At 38.8% G+C, this 24,770-nt stretch overlaps 2 protein-coding genes across 3 annotated transcripts in view; both read right to left on the bottom strand.

Moving 5' to 3' along the window:
• Positions 1 to 12,962: 12,962 nt before the first annotated feature.
• Positions 12,963 to 17,920, bottom strand: LOC128016077 (protein FAM210B, mitochondrial). Of its 2 annotated transcripts, none has more exons than XM_052600456.1 (3): positions 17,237 to 17,920; positions 14,404 to 14,564; positions 12,963 to 13,622 (listed from the first exon to the last, which is right to left on the bottom strand). In XM_052600456.1, the coding sequence occupies exons 1-3, from the start codon at positions 17,621 to 17,623 to the stop codon at positions 13,406 to 13,408; spliced, it is 765 nt and encodes a 254-aa protein (XP_052456416.1). In that variant the 5' UTR covers positions 17,624 to 17,920; the 3' UTR covers positions 12,963 to 13,405. The 2 variants fall into 2 exon arrangements, with proteins under 2 accessions (XP_052456416.1, XP_052456415.1); XM_052600455.1 differs by having other exon boundaries at positions 14,404 to 14,570; positions 17,237 to 17,919.
• Positions 17,921 to 20,567: 2,647 nt separating this feature from the next.
• Positions 20,568 to 24,770, bottom strand: part of ppp1r16b (protein phosphatase 1, regulatory subunit 16B) — a 33,031-nt gene continuing 28,828 nt past the window's right edge. Inside the window, exons 8-11 of the mRNA XM_052600454.1 lie at positions 23,703 to 23,778; positions 23,396 to 23,525; positions 22,730 to 22,868; positions 20,568 to 22,019 (exon numbers count right to left, since the gene is read on the bottom strand). Of these exons, the coding sequence (XP_052456414.1) occupies positions 21,621 to 22,019; positions 22,730 to 22,868; positions 23,396 to 23,525; positions 23,703 to 23,778 (744 nt within the window). The 3' untranslated portion in view covers positions 20,568 to 21,620. The remainder of the gene's footprint in view (positions 22,020 to 22,729; positions 22,869 to 23,395; positions 23,526 to 23,702; positions 23,779 to 24,770) is intronic.

Raw genomic sequence — 24,770 nt, 5'->3', positions numbered from 1 at the left:
CATGATATACAGATAGGTGTACTATGAACATACTATACAGATGGATTATGTAAAAGTGTATGTACACTATAGGCAGAAACTAAACATATGAACATTATTTACACTAGTGCAATGGTCAGTTAAGTGTATAGAAAATATTTTAGTTTGCAAATGGATTACTCAGTATTACTCAAGTTCCCAGGAACTTGAAGCTGGAGACACATTTAAAAACCATCCTGTTGATGTGGATGGGGTCATGCATGCTTCCTTTCTTCTTCCTGAAGTGTACAATGAGCTCATTTGTCTTGCTGGTGTTAAGTAGCAGGTTATTGTCAGCGCACCATGTGGCCAGGTGCTGTACCTGATAACCTGATGATTATCGTTGTATCTGATGAGGCCAATCATCGTGGTGTCATCTGCAAACTTAATGATGGAGTTGGATCCATGCACAGGCTTGCAGTCGTGGGTGTAAAGGGAGAAATGGAATGGGCTCAGCACAGAGCCCTGTGGTACGCCAGTGTTGAGTGTGATGATGGTGGAGCAGGTGTGGCCTGACCTAACATGCTGAGGTCTGCTGGTCAGAAAGTCCATTATCCAGTTGCAGAGGGAAGTGTTAATGTCCAGGTCTCTATGTTTTGTGGTCAGCTTGGAGGGGATGACGGTGTTAAATGCTAAGCTGAAGTCAACAAACAACATCCGTACATATGTGTTGTTATTGTCCAAGGTGTCAGCACTGTGCATACTGCATCCTCTATGTTCCTATTTCTGCGGTAGGCAAATTGGTGTGGGTCCAGTGTGGGTGGGACGCAGTCTTTGAGGTGTGCTTGAAGCACTTCATAATGATGGGTGTGAGTGCTACAGGGCAGTAGTCATTTAAGCACATCGGGAAGGAGTGTTTAGGCATTGGCATAATGGATGTGGACTTGAAGCATGTTGGCACAGTTGCTTGGGTGAGGGACAGGTTGAAAATGTAGTGAAGACCCCTTGAGGCTGCTCTGCACATTCCCTAAGCACACGTCCAGGAATGCCATCCGGGCCAGCAGCCTTGCGTGCGTTGATCCGGCTCTATGCAGTGTGGGCATATAGTGGATGTTTTAGACTGCCATAGAGATGTATATGAATGATAATAATGCATATTTGTCTCCTGATATTACAGACCTCTTGATATAAACTGGCAAACCTTGATCAAGGAGAGATGAGGGAAATTCACACAGGACAGTAAATGACCGAATGTGTATTTTTCTGTTAATTATTCGCCGTGTTTTTTCTCTTCTCTGAAAACAGAAGAATCACATAAACTGAACAGCAGAGTCTCGTCACATCGATTTTGAGCTGCGGGTTTCCATTGTTAAATACGCTAAAGTAAAAGACGTAAAGAAATGACATTTGTGAGGAATGGATTGTGTTTGATTTCTGTTGGTTCTACATTTTTTGGAGAGAAAACTATTTAGAGAGAGAGAAATCTTAAGACTTTAACAAAGCAAAATCAATATCCTTCCATCAGGAAACAGAAGTTGAGGATGTCACCTGTTGCACACCTGCGTGATCTCAAACATCAGGTGACCTCACACACATCACCTCCATCAATCTTAAAGCAGCTATATGTGTGTTAGCATTAGCCTTCACACAACACCACTATAAATGTTTAAAAAGGTTAGAAACACAGAGAAACGTGCGTTTGATGTATGTTGAAGAGCTTGTTCTACAGATTCAAAGTAAGCACAAAGAAAACGAGATGTTCTGAAAGTTTGAGAGTCCAGTGTGTGTCAGACAGAACACCACATCTGATACTATTTGCATAAAAATATGTTTTTCTTAAAAATGAAATTGTTAATGAATTATTTGTGATTCAGGCTCTGGAGGAGACAGACGGAGGAACGGGGATCTGAAGCAGCGGGCGGCTCGTCTGCAGCTGTGAACGCTCACATGAGGAACTGAAGCCATCTGTGAGCCTGATCAGTGTGAGTCAGTCACCGTCCTGAACCGGAACACAACCGCACTCAACAGAGTCACACCTTCTTCATCACACAAACTTTTTACAACCACCTTCAGCCTCGCAGCTTTTAACAGTCTTCAGTGTTCATCAGTTTGAACCTTTTAACAACCACACAGCTACACCTTGATGGCTGCATAGCAACAACTTGACAACAGCATAGCAACACCTTGACAACCACACAGCTACACCTTTATGGTTGCATAACAACAACTTGACAACAGCACAGCAACACCTTGACAACCCCACAGTTACACCTTGATTGCTGCATAGCAACAACTTGAAAACAGCACAGCAACACCTTGACAACCACACAGTTACATCTTGATGGCTGCATAACAACAACTTGAAAACAGCATAGCAACACCTTGACAACCACACAGTTACACCTTGATGGCTGCATAACAACAACTTGAAAACAGCATAGCAACATATTGACAACCACACAGTTACACCTTGATGGCTGCATAACAACAACTTGACAACAGCTTAGCAACATCTTGACAACCACACAGCTACACCTTGATGGCTGCATAGCAACAACTTGACAACAGCACAGCAACACCTTGACAACCCCACAGTTACACCTTGATTGCTGCATAGCAACACCTTGAAAACAGCACAGCAACACATTGAAAACCACACAGCTACACCATTATGGATACATAACAACAACTTGACAACAACACAGCAACACCTTGACAACCACACAGCTACACCTTGATGGCTGCATAGCAACAACTTGAAAACAGCATAGCAACACCTTGACAACCACACAGCTACATCTTGATGGATGCATAAAAACAACTTGACAACAGCATAGCAGCACCTTGACAACCACACAGCTACATCTTGATGGATGCATAACAACAACTTGACAACAGCATAGCAGCACCTTGACAACCACACAGCAACACATTGATTGCTACATAGCAACATCTTGACAACTGCATAGCAGCACCTTGATGGCTGCATAACAACAACTTGACAACAGCACAGCAACACCTTGACAACCCCACAGTTACACCTTGATTGCTGCATAGCAACACCTTGAAAACAGCACAGCAACACATTGAAAACCACACAGCTACACCATTATGGATACATAACAACAACTTGACAACAACACAGCAACACCTTGACAACCACACAGCTACATCTTGATGGCTGCATAGCAACAACTTGACAACAGCATAGCAACATCTTGACAATCACACAGCTACACCTTGATGGCTGCATAGCAACAACTTGACAACAACACAGCAACACCTTGACAACCACACAGCTACATCTTGATGGCTGCATAGCAACAACTTGACAACAGCATAGCAACATCTTGACAATCACACAGCTACACCTTGATGGCTGCATAGCAACAACTTGAAAACAGCATAGCAACACCTTGACAACCACACAGCTACATCTTGATGGATGCATAACAACAACTTGACAACAGCATAGCAGCACCTTGACAACCCCACAGTTACACCTTGATTGCTGCATAGCAACAACTTGACAACAGCACAGCAACACCTTGACAACCCCACAGTTACACCTTGATTGCTGCATAGCAACACCTTGAAAACAGCACAGCAACACATTGAAAACCACACAGCTACACCATTATGGATACATAACAACAACTTGACAACAACACAGCAACACCTTGACAACCACACAGCTACATCTTGATGGCTGCATAGCAACAACTTGACAACAGCATAGCAACATCTTGACAATCACACAGCTACACCTTGATGGCTGCATAGCAACAACTTGAAAACAGCATAGCAACACCTTGACAACCACACAGCTACATCTTGATGGATGCATAACAACAACTTGACAACAGCATAGCAGCACCTTGACAACCACACAGCAACACCTTGATTGCTACATAGCAACATCTTGACAACAGCATAGCAGCACCTTGATGGCTGCATAACAACAACTTGACAACAGCATAGCAACACCTTGACAACCACAAACCTACACCTTGATGGCTGCATAATAACAACTTGATAACCTCATAGGAACACCTGACAACTGCTTAGTAACACCTTGATGCCTGCATAGCAACACTTTGACAACCACACAGAAAACCCCTAAAAACCACATATAAACACCCTGACAGCCACATTTCTCGCAAAGAGTTTTGCACACTCCTTTATTTTTTTCAGAAAATGTTTAAAAATACCTGATTGTAATATAATGATATTCAGTATTTAATACAGAAGAATTTGCTGTAAAATAAATTATTTGCCCAGTGAATTTCCCCTGTTCTCGGCCAGATTCAGAGTTGGAAGTTTTGTAAAGCTGATTCCAGACTCCTGAGGCTGTTGCACATGATCCTACAGCGATTGCTTGGTTTTCACACGTGTGTCAGTGTCATAAAACTGAGCCAATGTGTTTCAGGAAGAAAAAAAAAGCCTTTTAAATTGATGTTGGCAAAAAAGCCTCCACGCCGTGAGTCTACATTAGCCATGGTGCTAAAGTGACAGGACGCCGTTGGTAATTCAGTTTTTAGAACAATGCATCCCGTTCCCATCACACCCCGAGAAAGAGCTTCATAAATGAAAGAGGAGAGCGAGAGAATTCAGCTCTCGGAGTAACGCCGTGAATAATGTGCATATTAGAGGATGTTATTGCTGCTTTTTACTGTCCACCCGAATAATGAATTTATCACTTTATGGCAAAATCCATAATGGAATTACATGAAGGTGTTGTGCAGAGAAGTCATTACAAACTGAATTATTTGTCTCTTCTGGTCTTTCTCTCTCTCTCTCTCTCTCTCTCTCTCTCTGAGTGATGGTGTGTCTGTGGCTTTAGTCGTGTCGGGTCTCACTGACGCCAAATAACAGCCTGCAGCCAACAGCACAATCAGACGAACAATTACTAATATTTCTGTGCTCCTATCTTCTGTTTTCCTCTCATAGTTTTATGAAGCTCTTCAAAATTCTCAGGTCTGTCCTGATGCAGAAACACAGATAAATACAATAACAATATACAGCAAACCATCAGAGTTCCTCTCTCTCCCACATTGCTTCCTTTTCAGCCTGTACTATAGAAGTATATGCGAATAAATCAAATAAAAATAAATATTAACCTATCATATTTTTATATAAATTATTATTATAATAATGTATATATATATATTATAAATTATTAATAATACACTTAGTACTTTATTAATATTAAAATTAAATTAAATAAAATATAATGTAATAAAATAAAATAAAATTAAATTAATATATAACAAGAAAGTTTCTGCTATCCTAAAAAAAAAAAAAAAAAAAAAAAAATTCTCAGCACAATATACATGTATATAGTATATCACAGTTTGATTTTAAGATCACTTCTGTTTGCTTTAGTATGCTAACATGTGATGTGATGTGTGTGTGTCTGTGTGTGTAGGTCATGTGGTGACATCAGTCGGTGGAAACATGGGTCTGATCTGAGAGGGTTTCACCGATCCTCCGGTTGAGCCTTGGCACTGTTTCAGTGGAAAAGAGGCCGAGCGTCATCTATACTGAGAGAAACCATCGCTCTCCTGCCTCACTTCTTCTGGTCAGAGGTTTTGAGGGCATCTCAGTCTTCAAACCAAAGCTTTTCTTCAGTTAACCCTATTTCTTTGGTCTTCAAACAACAGCATCGTCTGCAGAGATTCACCATCCGTATTTTTCTCTGAGAGACCCCCATATTGCAAAATCGATTCCTCGCAGAAGTGAAATATCAGTGCACGTGTGTGGGCTGATTTTCTCAGGTTTATTATGTGCTGAAGAAGTTAATATTATTGACATTAGGCTGCTTTGGAAAGGAAAGGCCCTCGGTCCGTGACAGATGTCTTTCATTTGAGAAGCGCTCGATATCTTCCATCATTATGGAGAAAGCTGAAGGCTGTCCTTCTGTCGTTGAGATGCTCTTATTTCATCTGCTTTATTCTGTTCTCGGCGTGGGACTTGGACTGTTAAACCGCTGGTGTGTGTGTGTGTGTGTGTGTGTGTTTGAGGGTCATCTGTGAGCGTCTGGTTAGCAGCTCGCGCTCACATTACTCTTCATTACGAGCGAGTCGAAGTACAGCGCCCTCGCGTCTCTCACGACAAACTCAAATTTATTGAGCTGCCCGACTCGTGCTAATTGAAAGAAATTGTGTGTCTGTTTGTGTTCCAGGCGCTTTGAGGCCTGCGTGTGGTGGCATCTGGACAGATGAGGATCTGAGGCTCGTGAGCGCCACCTACAGACGAGCGGTATAAATCTTTTCAACTTTGTCTGCATGTATACAGTACATTCATATGAAGCGATATTTATTACAGGCTATACGTGACCCTGGAGCACAAAACCAGTCATAATGGTACATTTTTCGAAATTGAGATTTATGCATCATATGAAAGCTGAATAAATGCACTTTCCATTGATGCGTGGTTTGTTAGGATTGTACAATATTTGTCTGAGATACAACTATTTGAAAATCTGGAATCTGAGGGAGCAAAAAAATCTAAATATTGAGAAAATCATCTTTAAAGTTGTTCAGATGAAGTTCTTAGCAATGCATATTACTAATCAAAAATTTTTTTTTTATATATTTAGGGTAGGAAATTTACTAAACATCTTCATTGAACATGATCTCTACTTAATATCCTAATGATTTTTGGCATAAAAGAGAAATCTATAATTTTGACCCATACAATGTATTGTTGGCTGATGCTACAAATGTTCTCCAGACTTTTGCTCACCAAGGCTGCATTTAATTGGTCAACAATACAGAAAAAACAGTAAAAATTGTGAAATATTATTAGAATTTAAAATAACTGCTTTATATGTGAATATACTGTAAACTGCAATTTATTCTTGTGATCAAAGCTGTATTTGCAGCTTCATTACTCCAGTCTTCAGTTTCACATGATCCTTCAGAAATATAAATATAATAAACAAACTATATTATCATCAAGATCCTTTTTTTCTTCTTTTTTTATATTTAAAAAATATATATAATTTTTATTTTTTATTTTTTTGCCATAGATGTATTTATCATATATTTATAAATATTTTAACCAGTATATATATATATATATATATATATATATATATATATATATATATATATATATATATATATATAATTTTTTACAACATATTTTGTTATCACATTCATAGTAATAAACATTAAAAATGATTCATTATTAATAAGTGAGTTCAGTAGTGATGTTACTGTATTTTGAGAGAATCCTTCTGTGTGTGTGTTGTTGGACTGTGGTTGTTCTCGGTCTGCTCTCTGGTGTGTGTGGAGCTGATTGAGGAATGAAACAGAGCCCGAGATGAGTCGAGCGTCGGTGAGTTAAAGGCAGAAACACACAATCCTCGAGCTGTCAGGAACAGAGGTGTCAAGTAACGAAGTACAAATACTTCGTTACTGTACTTAAGTAGAAATTTGGGGTATCTATACTTTACTTGAGTAATTATTTTTCAGCCGACTTTTTACTTCTACTCCTTACATTTTCAGGCAAGTATCTATACTTTCTACTCCTTACATTTTAAAAATAGCTTCGTTACTGCTATTTCATTTCGTCTTGTTTTCATTCTGGCTTGTCATCATTCAAAAAAAAAAAAAAAACCTATCCAGATAAATTGCGATTTGATTTGATTGTGGTTGGATGAGAAGTATAAACAAATACCATTCCGACACCCTATTGGTTTGTACGCGATCCATCGCACCTGCACGTGACACAAATCACGTCACAGTCCAGCCAGGACATAGACAGTTTTGGGTTCGTTTATCAAAAAATATATTTCTTAAAAGAAGGGTTGGGTATGGAACTGGTATCCGATCGCCTCAGAGTCAGTCCCCTTAAATTTCACATGAAACCAGCGTCAGACCGGTCTCCTCCCGTCTTTCAGCGCGCTCTTCAATCCACAGAGGCGCAGAGCGAACGGAGCAGCGCATGCGCACTTAAACAAACAGAGGACACAAGGTATGTGTATATCGATAGAGTGTTAGAATATCCGCATCTGTGCAGTTCTTTGTCATAAATAAAGTTTACAAAAGGTCACGAGGTAGCAGTCGGTTTCTCATCAACTGTAAAGTTTTCGCTCATCACACCACAGCCGTTTCCTCCAGCGAAAATCTAGCCCTTAACACATATGAACGAACACATACTTTAATTACACTTATTTAAATATACTTAATGAACATGTAAAATGCTGTGCAAAAGTCTTAGACACGTTAGTATTTTCACTTAAAAGAATGGTGTTCGGCCAGTTATTTATATATTTTGCTGTATGTCAGTATAAAATATCAGTTTACATTTCCAAACATTCATTTTGCCATTGTCAGCCTGCTTGTGCATTCAAAATCGCACTAGATTATTATTAAAATTAATGGCAAACTGATATTTCCTACTGACACACTACAGCAAAAGATATAAATAACTGGCTTAAAACCCTTTTTGGGGTGAAAATACTAATTTTTCCATAAGACTTTTGCACAGTACTGTATTTTAAAAACGACCTTGTTGCTACTTTATAAAGAATGACCATACAAGTAATTCACAGAACTGATTTAAGACAGTGACAGACAGCACTCATCTTAACTAAATATCAGAGTGAGTGACAGAGATACAGTAGAAACATTATGTGTGGTTTTGTATTAAATAATGACCCAGATTGTGAAATACATTTATTAGCCTTAGATTAAGGGAAGCACAACTTGGGAAATGAGAGCATCCAAGCTGAAAAGTTATTGATTTATTTTAAATATTTGTAATGTTCTTTAAAGTTATCCATAGTTTTTTTTGTTGTTTTTTTTTTTTTTTAAAGTATCGGTTCAGGCACCGTTTAGGAGCCGGTACCATTTTAAAAGTATTGAAAAGGCACTGGACCCTACTTAAAAGTTATTATTTCTCACTGGCTCATTTAACAAATGAGTGCTTTTTCTTCGTCCTCCACAAATTAAGCTACTGTGGGTAGTTTGGTAGCGAGACGTTTGAATAAATTAGCGTTTTCGATTGACGATGCGATTGACAATGTTGTGATAAGTAGGCTATACCAACTTTGTAACTCGTTACCCCCCGAACACTGGACATAGCAGACGTATGCACCAAATACAAGAAGCTATCAATCAAGAAGGTATCAGGATTATGACTTATTTTTCAGTTTTAGTTTTTGATTATTCACTTGGATTAATCATTAATTTTGACAGCACTATAATGTTTACTGTAAATAGACCACCATACAAGTGTAATTGTTACTAATCCTGCACCAATGTTCTTGTCCATTCCCCTCACAGATTCCTGCAGCTAAGCTTGGATGAACATTTACATTCCATTAAAGGTTATTGATGACAAGCCTCTGAAGTTTGACTTTTTGCACTATAACAATACTTATTGGCAACTAGTCATCATATCTCTAGTCCTTTAATGTATTTGCATTGTAATAAAGTGTGTTCATTTTAAATGGGCATATATGAGGCTGATGAAGACCTGATGGTCGAAATGTTGCTTGATTAAATTCCCCTGGAGCAGTAGTTTTCAGTGTTCAGACTTCACTTCTTTATTTGTCTATATCATTCAGTTGTCTTGCACCTGTGTCCTAATTGGATGTTTGGGATGTGCACACCATTTTTGTATTTTCATATATGCGGCTGAAACAGGAAGCCTAGTGCATCCCAAATTTTTCAACATGAACATTTTAATACAACATTATAGTCATTATGGCCTATGGCCTTTAGAAAAATGTTTTTTTGAGGAGGTGGGGTAGTGCACAATAGGCCCTTGTGGCACGGCCCAAGCTTTTGTTCTTAATGGCATTTTTTTCCCTTACATTACTTTTACTTTTATACTTGAAGTAGTTTTTTAAACTAGTACTTTTACACTTTTACTTGAGTAAAAAGCTTGAGTTGATACTTCAACTTCTACAAAAGTCTTTTTAAACCCTAGTATCTATACTTCTACTTGAGTAATGAATGCCAGTACTTTTGACACCACTGGTCAGGAAACACAGCTTTCTTCTGCCTCTGCACTGGAACACCTCGCTTCTCCAGCGCCGAAAACTCCCCATAATGACCTGATTCAGTATTCACAGTCAAACCAGCACAGAAACACATCCAGGAAAATAAAGAACTCGTCCTGTGAGAGGGGCACATTTCATATCAGCTGTGTGTGTGTGTGTGTGTGTGTGAGTGTGTGTGTGTGTGTGTGTGTGTGTGAGTAAGTGTGTGTGTGTGTGTGTGTGTGTGACTGAGTTTGTGTTTTGTGTGAGTGTGTGTGTGTGCGTGCGTTCATGCGTGTGTGTGTGTGTTTATTTAAGTTAGTGTGTGTGTGTGTGTTTATGTGTTTGTGTATGTTTGAGTTTGTGTGTTTATGTGTGTGTTTATGTGTTTGTGTGTGTTTGAGTTTTTGTTTGTGTGTTCATGTGTATGTGTGTTTGTGTGTGTTTAAGTTAGTGTGTGTGTGTGTGTGTGTGTGCGAGTGAGTGTGTGTGTGTTTGAGTGTGTGTGTCAAGTTTTTTTAATTAAGACTATCAAGAGAATAATGTTTAACCTCCTACAATCAAGGTAAAAATGTCTGAATTAGATTCAAGTGTCACAGAAAGTGTCATTTATTATTATTGTTTAGTGTTTGAAACACACAGATGATCCTTGCTGTGATATTTAATATCAAATATAACAAAGTTATGAGTCTTTATGAAGCAGCAACGTTCAGGCTTCAATAAAGATGACTTTTTTTGAACGATGAAAGATTTATTTATTTTAGTTTTTTTTGTTGTGTGTTTGAAAGACCAGAATTTCCTTGGAAAACCTTGGAAAATTCTAGAATTGGAAAAGTCATGGAAAATTATAAAGATTTTAGTAGTTATGCCAAGCTATAAATCTGCGCTAAAATATTGTATCCAGTAAAAATTGTGAGTAAACAATATTCTAGAAAATCCAGATACTCCACCAAAAACATTTTATTTTTGCATTAATTACTATTTTCCTTTTATAAAATATATAGAAAATGAATAGAAATTTTGAGTAAAAACTATTTGTTATCAGTCAAACGTACACTGACTTTGCTCACACAGGGTTAAACAAGTGAGTATTATTGAGTATTTTTTCAGGATCTTGTTGCACTTGTGGTGTTTCTGTTATTTATGTTTTTTTATTTCTTTTCTCTTATGTTATATTGTCACCAAATATTAGATTCCATCTTTCCATCAGTGTGTTTTCTTTACGTTAGCAAAGGTTTGCTGATTGATCGCGTGTCCTTGTGTCTAGAAACACAAAATTAGGTAAAAGGTTGTCTGGAAAAAAAGGGTTAATAATAATTTTCCAGTCAATCATGAAGATCTGGAGCAGTCATGTGAAAGCATTGGTTAAAAAAGTAAACATGAGAAGAACACTGAAGACCTGGGCTGCGTGGCATCTTGTGGTTTTATTCTCAATCTCTTTGGATGATGATGATGTTGTCCACTGACTGAAATAAGCTCACGCCGCTCTCTCAATGTTCAGATCTCAGGTAGATATCTCCTGCTTCTTCAGTGATCGGGCGACACGCTGACCGTCTGCAGGAGATTCTGCTGTTTTCCTGCCGTATGAAACTCTCCGTATCGGCACATTCGGGCTCCCAGGAGCCTCGCTGGCGTCTGCAGGGTTTGAAAGCACTTTCTGACAGCGCTGCACCGGCCGATCACTGTCACCAATTTGTACATAGCCATGAGGGCCATGCAGGGGACAGACACTCACTGCTCGTAATGAGCCTCGCAGGACGGCCCTCTGTCCTCACACACACACACACACACACACACAGGCACAGACACGCACACACAAACACACACACACACACACAGGCACAGACACGCACACACAAACACTCACACAGACACACACACACTCGCACACACACGCACGCACTCTCACACACACACAGCTCTAATAGAATACAGGGATCAGCATTTTATCACTATTTTAATGAATATGAATATATATAGAGAGTGCAAATAATCATCTGAGATGCAGGATTAATGCTGTAAATATACAGATAAGCATGAGTTATCATTAATCAGTTGTAGTGACTATGATATATAATGTTCATGTTCTCTGACATAAACATGAAGTGTCTCTTTCTGTGAAAAACTCACTCGTTGATTAATAATAATGATGATCAAACAATGACCCCTACTGGCGACTGAAGCTACTGCGGGTCATTAACGGGTTAAATATGTGTAAGCTCCTCAATATATTTAATTTTATTTATTTTTTTATAACAGGTTAACGGTTTTTATTTTGGGTGAACTGTCCTTTTAGAATTTAAATCATATTTATATTATTTTTCTCCCACACAGTATTGCACGTATCTCTTGTCTGACCACTAGAGCGCGCTGCTGACGTCATGAGACACTGAGGACATGACGTTTGTTTTAGTTCTATTTTAACACAATATGAAGCATTTCTAGAATTCAGAATAATGAATGAATACAGATCCTGCTGATTCTTTTCTGCTCTGCTTTATTTCCCAAACATCATCTCAAGGAAAACTTATGCTTCTATCAAAATAGTTACTATTTAAATGCTGTCCTGATGCATCTTTCTTAAAGTTTCAATTCCCTTTCAGATATTGTACTTTAATATTATCGTTATTATTAATATTGATTTTTTTTATTTAATCTATTTTGAAGGAATAAGTCCCTTGTGAAATTATTTGTTCCCTGTCTTAAGTTATAAATGTGCAAAACGTGTATTAAAAAGGTTGAAGGTTTTATAAATAATATTGCTTCACATCTTTGTCACTTTTTTCTTCATTTCTGGAAAAACAAACATCTACAGCATGTGGAGAATGAATTATTAAACAGGAAAAATCTAATTTCTGAGATTATATAAAATGTATTTCTCTACATAAATCATCTAAATTGCATAAAAAGTGTATTATGTTGTATACGGTTTGTTATTAAATATGAGGCTTTGTGTGCCTAGAGATCATCATAAACATGTAAAAAAAACAAACAAAAAAAACAGACCTTATAGAGCAAATATTTTATTATATAATTAAACAGCCAAATATAACATCATTAAGATTTCCAATAAAATTATATGCAATATAATTAACAGTCAAAATTCAAAATTGTCCTGAAACCTGCTTTAAAATCCTGTTTGAAAGAGGCGATTCACATTAGTGTGAACAAAATTAATTCAACCGTCTCAAACTATAAAACAAAACATCACAGTCCTTCATTAACTCTTTCATTTACAGAGAAAAAATGTATAAATCACAGCTGCTAAAATGAATAAATGTCGACAGACTTCACAAGGACTGCAGAGCTTAAACTAAAGAACATTCATGAAGTCCTGATCAGAAAGAGGCACTGGATTCATCACACGCGTGTTAATATCCACACGGCGTGCACACTGATTTCTGTCCGCTCTGGAGGAGTTAGTGTCACGAGTGGAGCGGACAGACGAGCTTATGGACGGTTTGGACCGGCTCTGAAGAGTCCCGTCCTCCGGAGGTGTCTGACGATCAGAGGAACACACACCAGCGTGATGCTGATTCGCAGCGGAGCGAAGAGCTTGTGCACGGCGTACGCTAACACAAACGTACTGGTGCCAGCAGCCAGCCGCGACTGAACCACAGACTCACTGAAGCCCAGCTTACACAGCAGAGCCGTCACGTCCAGCCCGCTGGAACACACACACACACACACACACACACACACACACACATCAGAGCGGAAACAAGTGGAGTCAACAAATAAACCACTTCAGCTGAAGAATGTCAATGCAATGAACCACAGCAGGCAGTGCATTAGTGATTTGTGTGACCTGTGAAACACCTGAGATCACAAATTAATAAACACTGAAAAATATATGAAATATATGCAAACACTCGAAAAAATTAAAAACTAATAATGTCCAATGATAAAAGTTAAAGTAAAATCTGCACTGAATAAAAGTGATGCAAGTGTGCAATAATTAAATGTAGTGCATTATAAAATATCAAACGGTGATGTATCAGTCTATTATATTAAGATGTTAATTAAACATTCATTTGGAAGTAGAAATATTGAAATAGTATTTTCTTGGAAAACGTACTCCAATAATCAGTTTATTTGAAAATTGATGGTTGCTAACATTTTTTTTTAATTTAGTTTAACATGATATCCTAAAATAACTGAAACCAAAACTGAAATAAACTTATATAGATAGATATAAAATATATTAAATAATTTTTTTAAAGTATGCATGTGTGTATATATATATATATATATATATATATATATATATATATATATATATATATATATATATATATATATATATATATATATATATAAAAATCTATTTAGAATTTTCAAATTAAAATAAAACAGAAAAATATTAATAAAAACTACAATAGTATTGAAATATATGTGATTTTATGGATTTGCCTGTAGTTTGGTGAAATCAGTTCCCTGAGTCTGACCTGGACACAGCGAGGTAGAACATTCCCAGAGAAATGAGCGAGATTCCGATGTGGAAGGAAACACCGACGGAGCCGTACTCCTTAAACACCTTCCTGAGCTGCTGCGTCTTACTGGGCTTCTGATCTGACCTCTGACCTTCAGCGCCGGACACAGACGACACCTGATCCTGCAGAGACACACACGGGAACCATCAGCAATCAGACGAAAGATTCGACGTGATTAAAACTCTCGGGGAGTCCAGGACGTCCTGAAAAGGCCTCGGTGGGAGGGGCCTGACAGACCACAACCAATCAGAACGCAGAATCTCGCGAGTGCCTGCTTCAGGAGCCAATTACTGCAGTCGTGCTGAGGAATCAGAAATAGGCGTTCGAAACCTCCAGCAGAAGTAGATTCAGCTCTCTGTGCTTCAGTGGAAGAACTTGGAGCAGAATCCAAACACTTGAGAAACAGAAGAAAACGGTCTGTTTTTGACGGATCGGTGTGTTTGTGTGACAGTGTGGATGCTGTTAACTTATGATCCACAAACATGACCTAATTCAACCCGCAACAACACAAACACAGCCTTTCATTGCCATAGAGACGTGTGTGTGTGTGTGTGTGGGGGGGGGGGGGGGGGGGGGTGTGGCAGCATGCCAGTGTCCAAAGACACAATGTTGCATTGTGTGAGATAAAGAGTGTTTGAGACGCACAACATCACAATCTACACAATTGCTGCAGAGAAAAAGTGTGTGTGTTTAAGTGAGTTTGCGAGTGAGCGTGTGTGTGTGTGAGAGAGAGTATGTGTGTGAGTGTGTATGAGTGTGAGTGAGTGAGTTTGCATAAGTGAGTTTGTGTAAAAATGTATGTAAAATACTAAATTAACTATATTTTTAAATTGTATTGACTGAATTACTGAAGCCAGACAAAGCAGAATTTCCAGTAAAATGAGATTCATCTTAAATGTACATTTATTTTATGGCTTATATAGAGGGATATGAATATTTACATAATTAGCCATATTTTAACTGAAGATATGTCATAATAACAACACTATGAATGGATTTTTCCTTCATAAAAAGCCTCAAAAAACACACACAAAAAAACCTTGTCGTAATATTGAATAGAGCTTTGGCAGTATTATATGTGAACACAATCAGGCCAATAGAGTTCTTTAAAGCGGAAAATTAAACCGAACGAACAGCTAGAGACTTGTTCAGGAATGTTTGTTTCTCCACACTGATGCGATTAAACCCCCATGAAGCTGGCACCCCATAAAAATAAATAAACAAAAAGGTTACGTTTTTATTAATATTCTGCATTCACAAACTCACTCACATTTCTAACACATCAGGCTAAGATATGAATTATAGTCAAGTCATTCTAGTTTATTTCCTTAAAGATATTTTTAAACAACCACGCCTCTTCTGTCCTTGCTTCACGCATATTCCTCAAAGATAAAATACAGCTGAGCAATCTCATGTTGTAATGTTTATACTCTAAATATTTCATCATCTGTAATACACATAATGCAACACACATTTAAAACTAGCACTTTAATGATGATACGATATTATGTGATTAAACAATCGTTGTCGATGTGGTAAAGTCTGGCTACTCAAAATTCATACAAATTAATGATGCTTTACAAAAGTAATTTTGTTACATTAAAGAGCCTGCTTTAACAGATGTAGTTTTGTTGGTATAAATGAATGCATTTTGGTTGATTGGGTGGTGTTTGTTATCGAATAAACCAGTTAATTTAGTCTGTGTTGCATTTTTGTAACATACACTGTCAGAATAAAAAGGTAAAAGGTCTTTTCACTAGCAGTCCCTGATGAAAATGAGCCACGGTTTTAGATTTAGATTTAGATTTCCAAGGTTACCACTACAGTAAACATAAAAAAAAAGTGTAAACAAAAATATAATAAAAATAATAATAATGTTGCACATAAAGCATATTGAATGTTAAAAAGTGTTTCATATATAACGTTAAGTGAGTATTATTGCCCGTTTTACACCTGTAATAATTTATTAAAATTATCAGATTATAGAAGTATTGGTATCGACTTTAATCGCCGATTCTGGCTTTAAAAGGACACCTTTTTTTTTTTTTTTACACTCTTTTTGAGCCACACCAACTTCAGGAAATCAGTCTGCAGTCAGGCAGAATCTTTTAAATGAAGTTTGCAAGATTTGTGCGTGCAATAAATGGTACACTTAAAATTTATTTATAAAATTAAATCAAATTCATAAAGTGAAGGTCAAAGAAAGATAAGCAGATGACATCGCTTAGTCGCGTGTGAACCTTGACCGGGAAACAAGCACTGACTAACCCAACAAAACCTGAGCAAACAAGCAGCAGTCAACCCTCACCAAAGACTAGTGTTATTAAACCAACCCACGCACACACGCACGCGCGCGCAGAAGCGCAGCGTCATCAGTCTGACAGCGGTGAAAGTGAAAGATGACTAACTAGGCTACTACTACATCAGCTGTTGAAGTGCAACTAGACAAACAGGCGATGCAAACACGTCTGATAACTCTTATAAAACACCACAGCTGTTCGATTCTGCACCATAGTAAACGAGCACGCACGAGAGCGTCAGTGTAAACAGAGCGTGCGTAACCGCGAGCGCGAGTTCTGCGTCCAGACAGAGGAAGTGAAATGACAACAATGTAACTTTAACATCAAACCCGATGACGCGATATCAACTCCTGCAGCACGTTCATGCTTCACGCGCTCAGAGCGAACAAAGAGCGAGCGTTCCGCACACAACACGCGACTGTGGACACCGATAAACGACAGATGGACAACATTCAACTGCAAAAGTTTGATCAGAACTGTTGACGTACCGTTTGAGGGTTAGCGGCGCGTTCTTCTTGCGTTTTCTCGGGAGTCGTGGAGGATCGTCTCGTCTGGATCGCGACCGGAGCTGGAGGACGAGCGGGTGGGAACGACTCCAGTTCACCGAGTCCGGGGACGCTTCGATCTCCGTTCCTCGCGTCGCTGTATTCGCGGCGCGGCGCGGCAGCGTTCAAAGCAAACACCGCCATCGGCGCGCGTGCAGCGAGGTCCGGCGGCAGAGTCTCGCGTGAACGGGATACAACAGCGTGCGTCGCCGTTAATCTCCGGTAGACGCGAGAGCAGCACGTCGCGCGGTGGTTATGCAATGCGCGGCTCGCGTACAGAACGCGCGGCAATAAAGCCGCTCCAGAAACGTTCCTCCGACAGTGAAACATCGCTCCGACATGCACGGGAATAACGCTTAATATGATACGAGCGCGAGCGTGTGACGGTCCCGCCTCAGTTGATCGGTGATCAGTGAAGACACGCCTCCGTCCAAACTATAAATAAAAGATGAACTCAAGAAGAGCTGCATGAGCTGAGAGCATCAGCAGGTGCAGTACAAGAGCTCTCCGGTAATCTGAGCATCGAGATCCGGTTATAAAACAATCCCTGTCTTGACACGTTAATCGTACATCAGGCAGACTGCCCGGGAATGAAATACAACACGTTTGATCAACATCAACAGTACACGTACATCACGGAGACATCTGTTTGACGTCTCATTTACATCTGCAGGACGTGCTCGCTCACGTGCAATGCGTCTATAGGACGATCCCTTTATCAGATGTCAAGCAGATGTTTATAAGATGTCTTTCAGATGTTTATGATTTAGAATGCATGTAAGACGTTTCTCAGATGTTTGTACATTAGCAGACATCTCTGGGGTCAGTTTTACATGCATTGCATTGCAAATTATAACCATCTTAAAGAGATCTTCTAAACGTCTGCTTGACATCCGATAGGAAACGTCTTGTAGTACTGCAGATGTGTCGGTGATGTTCGTGTGTTTTGGAGCTGCGGCGAGCAGAGCCCCTGTCTCGTGCGTCAGAGCTGGTTGTAACTCATTGTCCACAGGATGTGGTGAAACTTTGCTCCCTCGTTTAAAACGGTTTGCACATCTCTTGACATTTCACTCGCTGACTGAAGCCCCCCCTCTGACTCTCAGTGAAGATGCACACACACACACACACACACACACACACCAGATCAGATCAGATCCAGCAGACTGAAGCACTGATGGTGACCTCTGATCCACTGCACGAGCCAATTACAGAGTCTATCACTAACAGTGATTGCTGGATTACGTCACATCCGCCCAGAACAGGAACTGGAGAGTGATCAGTACATTAATACACACATGAGCTTGTCTCACTCTGAAATATTTTGACGTTTTCTCCTGATCCAAATGGAGAGGTTTTAAATCATCATCATGTGTCTGGATGTGTTTGAATTTAATTCCTTCCTTCTAAAGTAGAGAATACTCTCTAAAAATCTCGTTTTTCAATGACCTGCCTGATTTTATAGAGGTATTAGATTATTATTCTTCATTATCTGTCAGTTTAATACACTACTCCACAAAAGTTTGGAGTCGGTAATATTTTATAAAATGTTTTATACGGTCTCTTATGCTCACCAAGGATGCATTCATTTGATCAGAATATATTATTATAATGCAAAACAGCTCTTTTCTATGTGTATTTTCAGCATCATTCCTCCAGTCTTCAGTGTCGCATGATCTTCAGAAATCATTCTAACATGATGATTTACTGCTCAAGAATCTTTTCAATGTTAAAAACTATAATATTTTTGTGAAAACCGTGATGCATTTTATTTTTCAGGATTCACAGATGAACAGAAAGTTCAAAAGATCAGCATTTATTTGGAATATTTTAATTGTTTCATTATAAATGGTATTTTTGGTGTCAGGAGGATCAGTGTTAGATTCTCAGTATCACTGAAGGCTTGATCCAGCCACAAAATGATCTGCATTAAACGTGTTTGATGGATCGCTGCTGACAGATAATAATGCATCTTTAATAAAAGCAATAAGCTCCAATCCTTCCTGTATTGTTACGAGTGTCTTGCACAAGCTTGAGCATGAAACTCTGTTGTGCAAACAAAAAGATCTGAAATCTAACACTTGTTGAGCAATAAAAACCCATTAACCCACAATCATTCAACATTTATAGTTAGTTCCTTTCAATAAGATACATAACTAATACTTTAACAATCTGTTTGATTTGGTTTATTCAAAACCATGTCAAACATTCACGTTGAAGCATTAGTTGATATGTTAGCGTGTGAAGATTGTGTAGAAGCTGTTTACATGGATCTAGCAGCTTTTATCCACAGACTAAAGAAGAGCTCAGGCTCGATGCATGAATGGATCTGAACGTTTTAGGAGTTTCTTGAAAACATTGTGAGGGACTCGTCTGCTCGGGTGGAGTTCAGAAGATTATTCCACCATTGAGGTTCAACAAAAGACAAGAATCACTGATGCAACGGTTAAACCCTGGACTCAGAGCGGTTTCCTGAGATAGAGGAGCGTTAGAAAGGTCATTTACTGAGAGTTTGAACCTAAGATTGACCTGCAGTCGCAGAAACACACCCAGAGACCAATCCAGAATATTACCAGTCTTTCCCAACCACATTTCTTCTTTACTATCACTTTTCATCAATTTAAACACACACTTGCTGAATAAAAGTATTAATTTCAATAAAAAGAAAACGTCTCGAAGTCCCAAGGCTTTTGAACGGTGCATTATAATGTTACAGAAGACTTCTTTTTCAAATAAATGCTGTTCCTTTGAACTTTGTATTTATCTGTGAATCCTGAAAAATAATTGCATCACGGTTTCCACAAAAATATCTAAAAAAATCATGGAAGACTGGAGTTAATGCAGATTTGATCAAATAAATAAATTTAATTTGAACATATATTCACAGAGTAAACAGCTATTTGAAATCAGAATACTATTTCTAAATTTTTCTGTATTTTTATTTTATCAAATCAACATCATATTTCAAACATTAAACATATTTTCCATTTTTTCTTGATAATATACTGCATGCAAATGCAGTTTTGTTTTGTAAAACGTCTTAATATAAATGTAAAATTTATATTAAATATCAAACAAATGTCGAATTTAAATCCAGAATCCCAGTGCAGGAATAAAGCTGATGTAGACCGACTGAATCAATATTTACAGTGAGCACGTGTGTGCAGGCTTTCTTCCTCATTGGTGGTGAACTGCTGACTCACTGTGGTTCTAAACACACCGATGACGCAATCATCACTTCCTTAAACATCTCACTCAGCACTGACGACACAAACCCTTTACAAACTGACCAAAATATACACTTTATTGAAAATATGTTAATACAGTGATCAGTAGATTCCAGTAATGATCAGATCAGTAGTTGTGATGCTCTTTTCCCTTCGTGCTCCTCAGTAGAAACGGAAGCTCAACTCCTCACGTGTGAACTCTACTCATATTTCTATTTCAGATTCACCATCACAGGCTACAGAATACTTTCCTTCCTGAACATCAGCTCGTGTTTGAAGGAAATGCATTCCAAGCATTATTTACATTCTTTCCCGGCTCTGACGCATGAGCGCTGAGGAGTGGGCGGGGCTACGGGACTGGCACTGGAACCTGATTGGCTGTTTCTGACGTCCATCACTCTGGAAGACTTTGGCACCCGAAAGAGCAGAGTGTCACGATCGAGCGGATCGAATAAAATAAATTAACCCTTCATTGAGAGAATCACGAACACTTTCTTCATATAAACACATCTGGGTCATATTTCACAAGCTCTTTTTTCATAACAGTAACCGTTTCACTAAATCTCACTAAAAGTGTCAAATGTAAAATAGAAAAAAATAACACTATATTTAATTTGATTTAAATGCATTTATGCATAATGTTAGTATTTATTGTGATGCTGCATTAAATTACATTAACAGTCTTTTTTTCTGCAGCAAGTGTGTTGTGAAAATATCGTGATGCAAAACATATCAAAGGCTACTTCTTCTTGTGATTTGAGTGTGCATTCATATACTTCATCTGCTCATTATAATAACACTATCATAGAAAAATACTGACTCGTCTGTGCTCCGTCCGTCTCTGCATCGCTCTGGAATACAATAAATAATCTTACAGAATTAAGAGTGGCTCTATGCACATATACAAATAAATACTGTACAGGAGAGCTGCAGCACAATCACACATTACACAGCTGCAGCTGTTAGCCTGAATGAGGTCATTTCCTGTTCCTGCACAGGCTTCAGAGAGACTTCCAGACTCGGAATGAGAAATAAAAGCGGGTGATAAACAGGATCCTTTTGTGGGATAGATATGTGTGTGTGTGTGTGTGTGTGAGCTAGATCTATGAGATGCAGCAGCAGCTGTCACTCTTGGGATCCTCGTCTTCTATTGGCTGCCTGAACCTCAGAAGGGGCGGGTCTCCGCTGGCCGGCGTGAAGTAGACTGTGCTGCCATTGGACGAGACCTGAGGCATGTGTGGATCTTCTGGACTGGGATTGGTCGAGCCGTTTCCCAGGTGTCCGTTGAGGACGGGCTGGACGAGGAGTTTGGCGGCGGAGCGCTGCTTCTTGAGTTCGGACAGTGTCTGCACATGCTCTTTGGGCTTGGTCTGCTCGGCGGAGGGCGTGGGGTCAGGGGTCACAGGGTCACCGTTAGGCGCTGGAGTGCTGGAGATGCAGCCGTTCTGTCGGACGCCTTCCTTGAGGATCCCCGCTGCTCTCGGAGCGTCGTCGGGCTGCGTCTGCAAACAGGAAGTCAAAACATCACAGCTGAAGAAACAGCAGGACTTCCTGTCTAATGTCTAGATCGGATTTAAATGCTTGAGGGATTCGGGATCTTTTGGGTCTTTTAAGTTGTGTTAACTTGGACTTCAGGACAGAAACTTGTTTGATTTTTTAATAATATATGGTCACTTGATGAGTCTTGTGGTTTTGGAAAGACACAAGGACGAGGAAATAATGACAGATTTTACTTTAATGTAATGTGCAGAACATATAGATTATGAAATACGTGAAACCTCTCAGACTCAGAATGAAGAGCATGTTAAAAGCTACAGTAAACTGCACTGTAGTAAAATGCGACATTGAAAAACAAATCTGTAATATGCAACAATAGTAGAAAATTCAGGTTGTAAAATTATTAATACATTTTTTTTTGTGAAAAAAATTTACAGAACAGAAGAAAAGAGTACTGTTGCTAAAATGCTTATATTAAAAAAAAAAGTATTATTATTATTATAACAATTAATGATAGAAGTAGAATTCTAGCATTTAAAAATTCTAATAATGTTTTAATATTTAATAACAATATATTTAATGTTGCATGTTTTAAGAAAAAAAAAGAATGAAATTATAACAAAAAAATATTACTGTTGCTAATAATAATAATAATAACAACTAAAGTGCCCGTCTAAAGTGATGAGCTCTAGTATGCAGAGAGTGTTTTTCTCACCGAGCGGCTGTTCTCCTGCTCAGACTCTCGCTCTCGCTCCTCTTCCTCTCGTCCTCCTCTCCACACGATGGCTTCGGTCTGATACTCCTTCCTGCAGAGGTTGTGTCTGTTGGACAGACTCGCCCTGCGCACCACTTTCCTGCACAAGCAGCCGAAGCGTGAGAACAAAGAGTGTGACGTAATCACCACAGAAGAAGAACGCTGACCAGTTTAAATCTGCTTTAGAAACTGAATGATTTCATTCAATGGAAATGGAGTTTGTTTATGTGTTTGTGAAGCTCCAGCAGGAGGCACATGTGTGTGTGTGTGTGTGTGTGTGTGTGTGTGAACGGCCAGAAGCTGTCAGCATGTGTGTTAAACCTTCTGTGTTCTGCTATAGTCAGTGTAACACTATAGCATTTATGACTACAGCTGTATATGAAGAAAATAAGAGTCGATGCAATGTCAGCAGATAACTGAGGAAACATGAGCCTGTGCAGTGACCATCAGCGGCCAGCAGGTGTCAGCATTTATATATATATTTGTGTGTGTGTGTGTGTGTGTGTGTGTGTGTGTGTTTGTGTGTGTGTGTGTGTGTATCTGTGTTTGTGTGTGTGTGTGTGTGTATGTGTATCTGTGTATGTGTGTGTGTATCTGTGTGTGTGTGTGTGTGTGTGTGTGTTGTACCCGCGGCTGCCCGTGCTGCTGGTCCGGCGACACAGTGATGTCTTGTGCTTCAGCTGGGATTTCATGATGATGTCGTGTTTGTGCTTCAACTCCAGCAGATGATTCCTGAACTCCTCATCCTCACACAGATCTGAACACACACACACACACACACACACGATGAATGCCTTTTATTCATGAATCTGTCCTATTAAAATAAAGGATTGGGCGCTATGAATCATGGGATACTGTCAGGCCGGTCTGGTGTGTGTGAGGAGCAGGTCTCAGGTGTTTGTGGATGTGCTGAGGATGATGTAAGTGTGTGTACCTATGGGCGTCTCCTCCAGGTGTGTTTTGGCGTTTAGATTAGCTCCATGAGAAACCAGCAGCTCGGCCACATGAACCTGTGAGAGGAGATTATTATCAGAGAATTATGAGTTATGATGAGTCACACACATCATCATCATCACCACATCATGTGCACGAGTCTGGCTTTTAATATTTCTCCGTGGATCCCGAGATTATGACTAAAATATATTCCTGTTAACTGAAATATAGCTTAAATAAAACTTAAAGAAATAATGAAAATGAGAGATGCTGTTAATTAACTGGTGGATGCTCATTACTGATGAATTATGAAATGTTTATGATCTTTATAGTCTCATGTGTAAGTGGCTTTGATAAAAGCATCTGCTAATGTAAATATAATAAATGCAGTATTTCAGTAATTACGATAAATATTTAACTCTTTAAGAGCAAGAAGTGGTGCCTCACTTCACTTATGACATAACTACTTGATTTCAGTTCAAACTTTAAATTGATTAAATATAATTTATAATTATTATGTTTATAAGCCAATGAATAGTGTGTGTGTGTGTGTGTTTCATTGTGAGTGTGAGTGTGTGAGTGAGTGTGTGTGTCTGTGTGTGTGTGTGTGTGTGTATGTGTGTGTGTGTGAGAGAGAGAGAGTGTGTGTTTGAGAGAGAGAGTGTGGGTGTGTGCGAGTGTGTATTTGTGTGTGTGTGTGTGCGCGCGAGTGTGAGTATTAGGGATGGGCATTCGATTAAATTTTCGATTTTCGAATTTAACGATCGACTATCGATTAATCATTAATATTTTTATAATATAATTATTTAATTTTTATAATAAAAAAATGCAATGAATACAAAAATACAGCGTGTTTTTCCTCGGTGAGACCTTTATTACAAGATCAACTTGTGGCAGACAGTTAAACTACGTTCAGGCAAACCGAACATATATCCGCGTGCATATGCAGTGCTCTAAAGCAGCGGAACCTGCAGCTACTAGCAGGCGTTCTTAACCCTTTCGAGTCGATTAACGCATATATGCGTTTTGAGTCTGAATAAAGTGCTTCATTCTTTTTTCTGAGGAAATC

Source organism: Carassius gibelio, chromosome A6, assembly GCF_023724105.1.
Source record: "Carassius gibelio isolate Cgi1373 ecotype wild population from Czech Republic chromosome A6, carGib1.2-hapl.c, whole genome shotgun sequence".
Taxonomy (NCBI): domain Eukaryota; kingdom Metazoa; phylum Chordata; class Actinopteri; order Cypriniformes; family Cyprinidae; genus Carassius; species Carassius gibelio.
Note: the sequence above shows the minus strand (reverse complement) of the source record. Positions and strands in the feature narration are given on the sequence as shown.

What these genes read in the sequence shown, in the direction of transcription:
- LOC128016077 (XM_052600455.1), bottom strand. Translation starts at nt 17,623, where the DNA reads ATGTTTCACTGTCGGAGGAACGTTTCTGGAGCGGCTTTATTGCCGCGC. An exon ending in GCGCCGCTAACCCTCAAACG is followed by an intron (nt 14,571 to 17,236) that starts GTACGTCAACAG and finishes GTGTCTCTGCAG; the next exon opens with GATCAGGTGTCGTCTGTGTC. An exon ending in TTCTACCTCGCTGTGTCCAG is followed by an intron (nt 13,623 to 14,403) that starts GTCAGACTCAGG and finishes TGTGTGTTCCAG; the next exon opens with CGGGCTGGACGTGACGGCTC.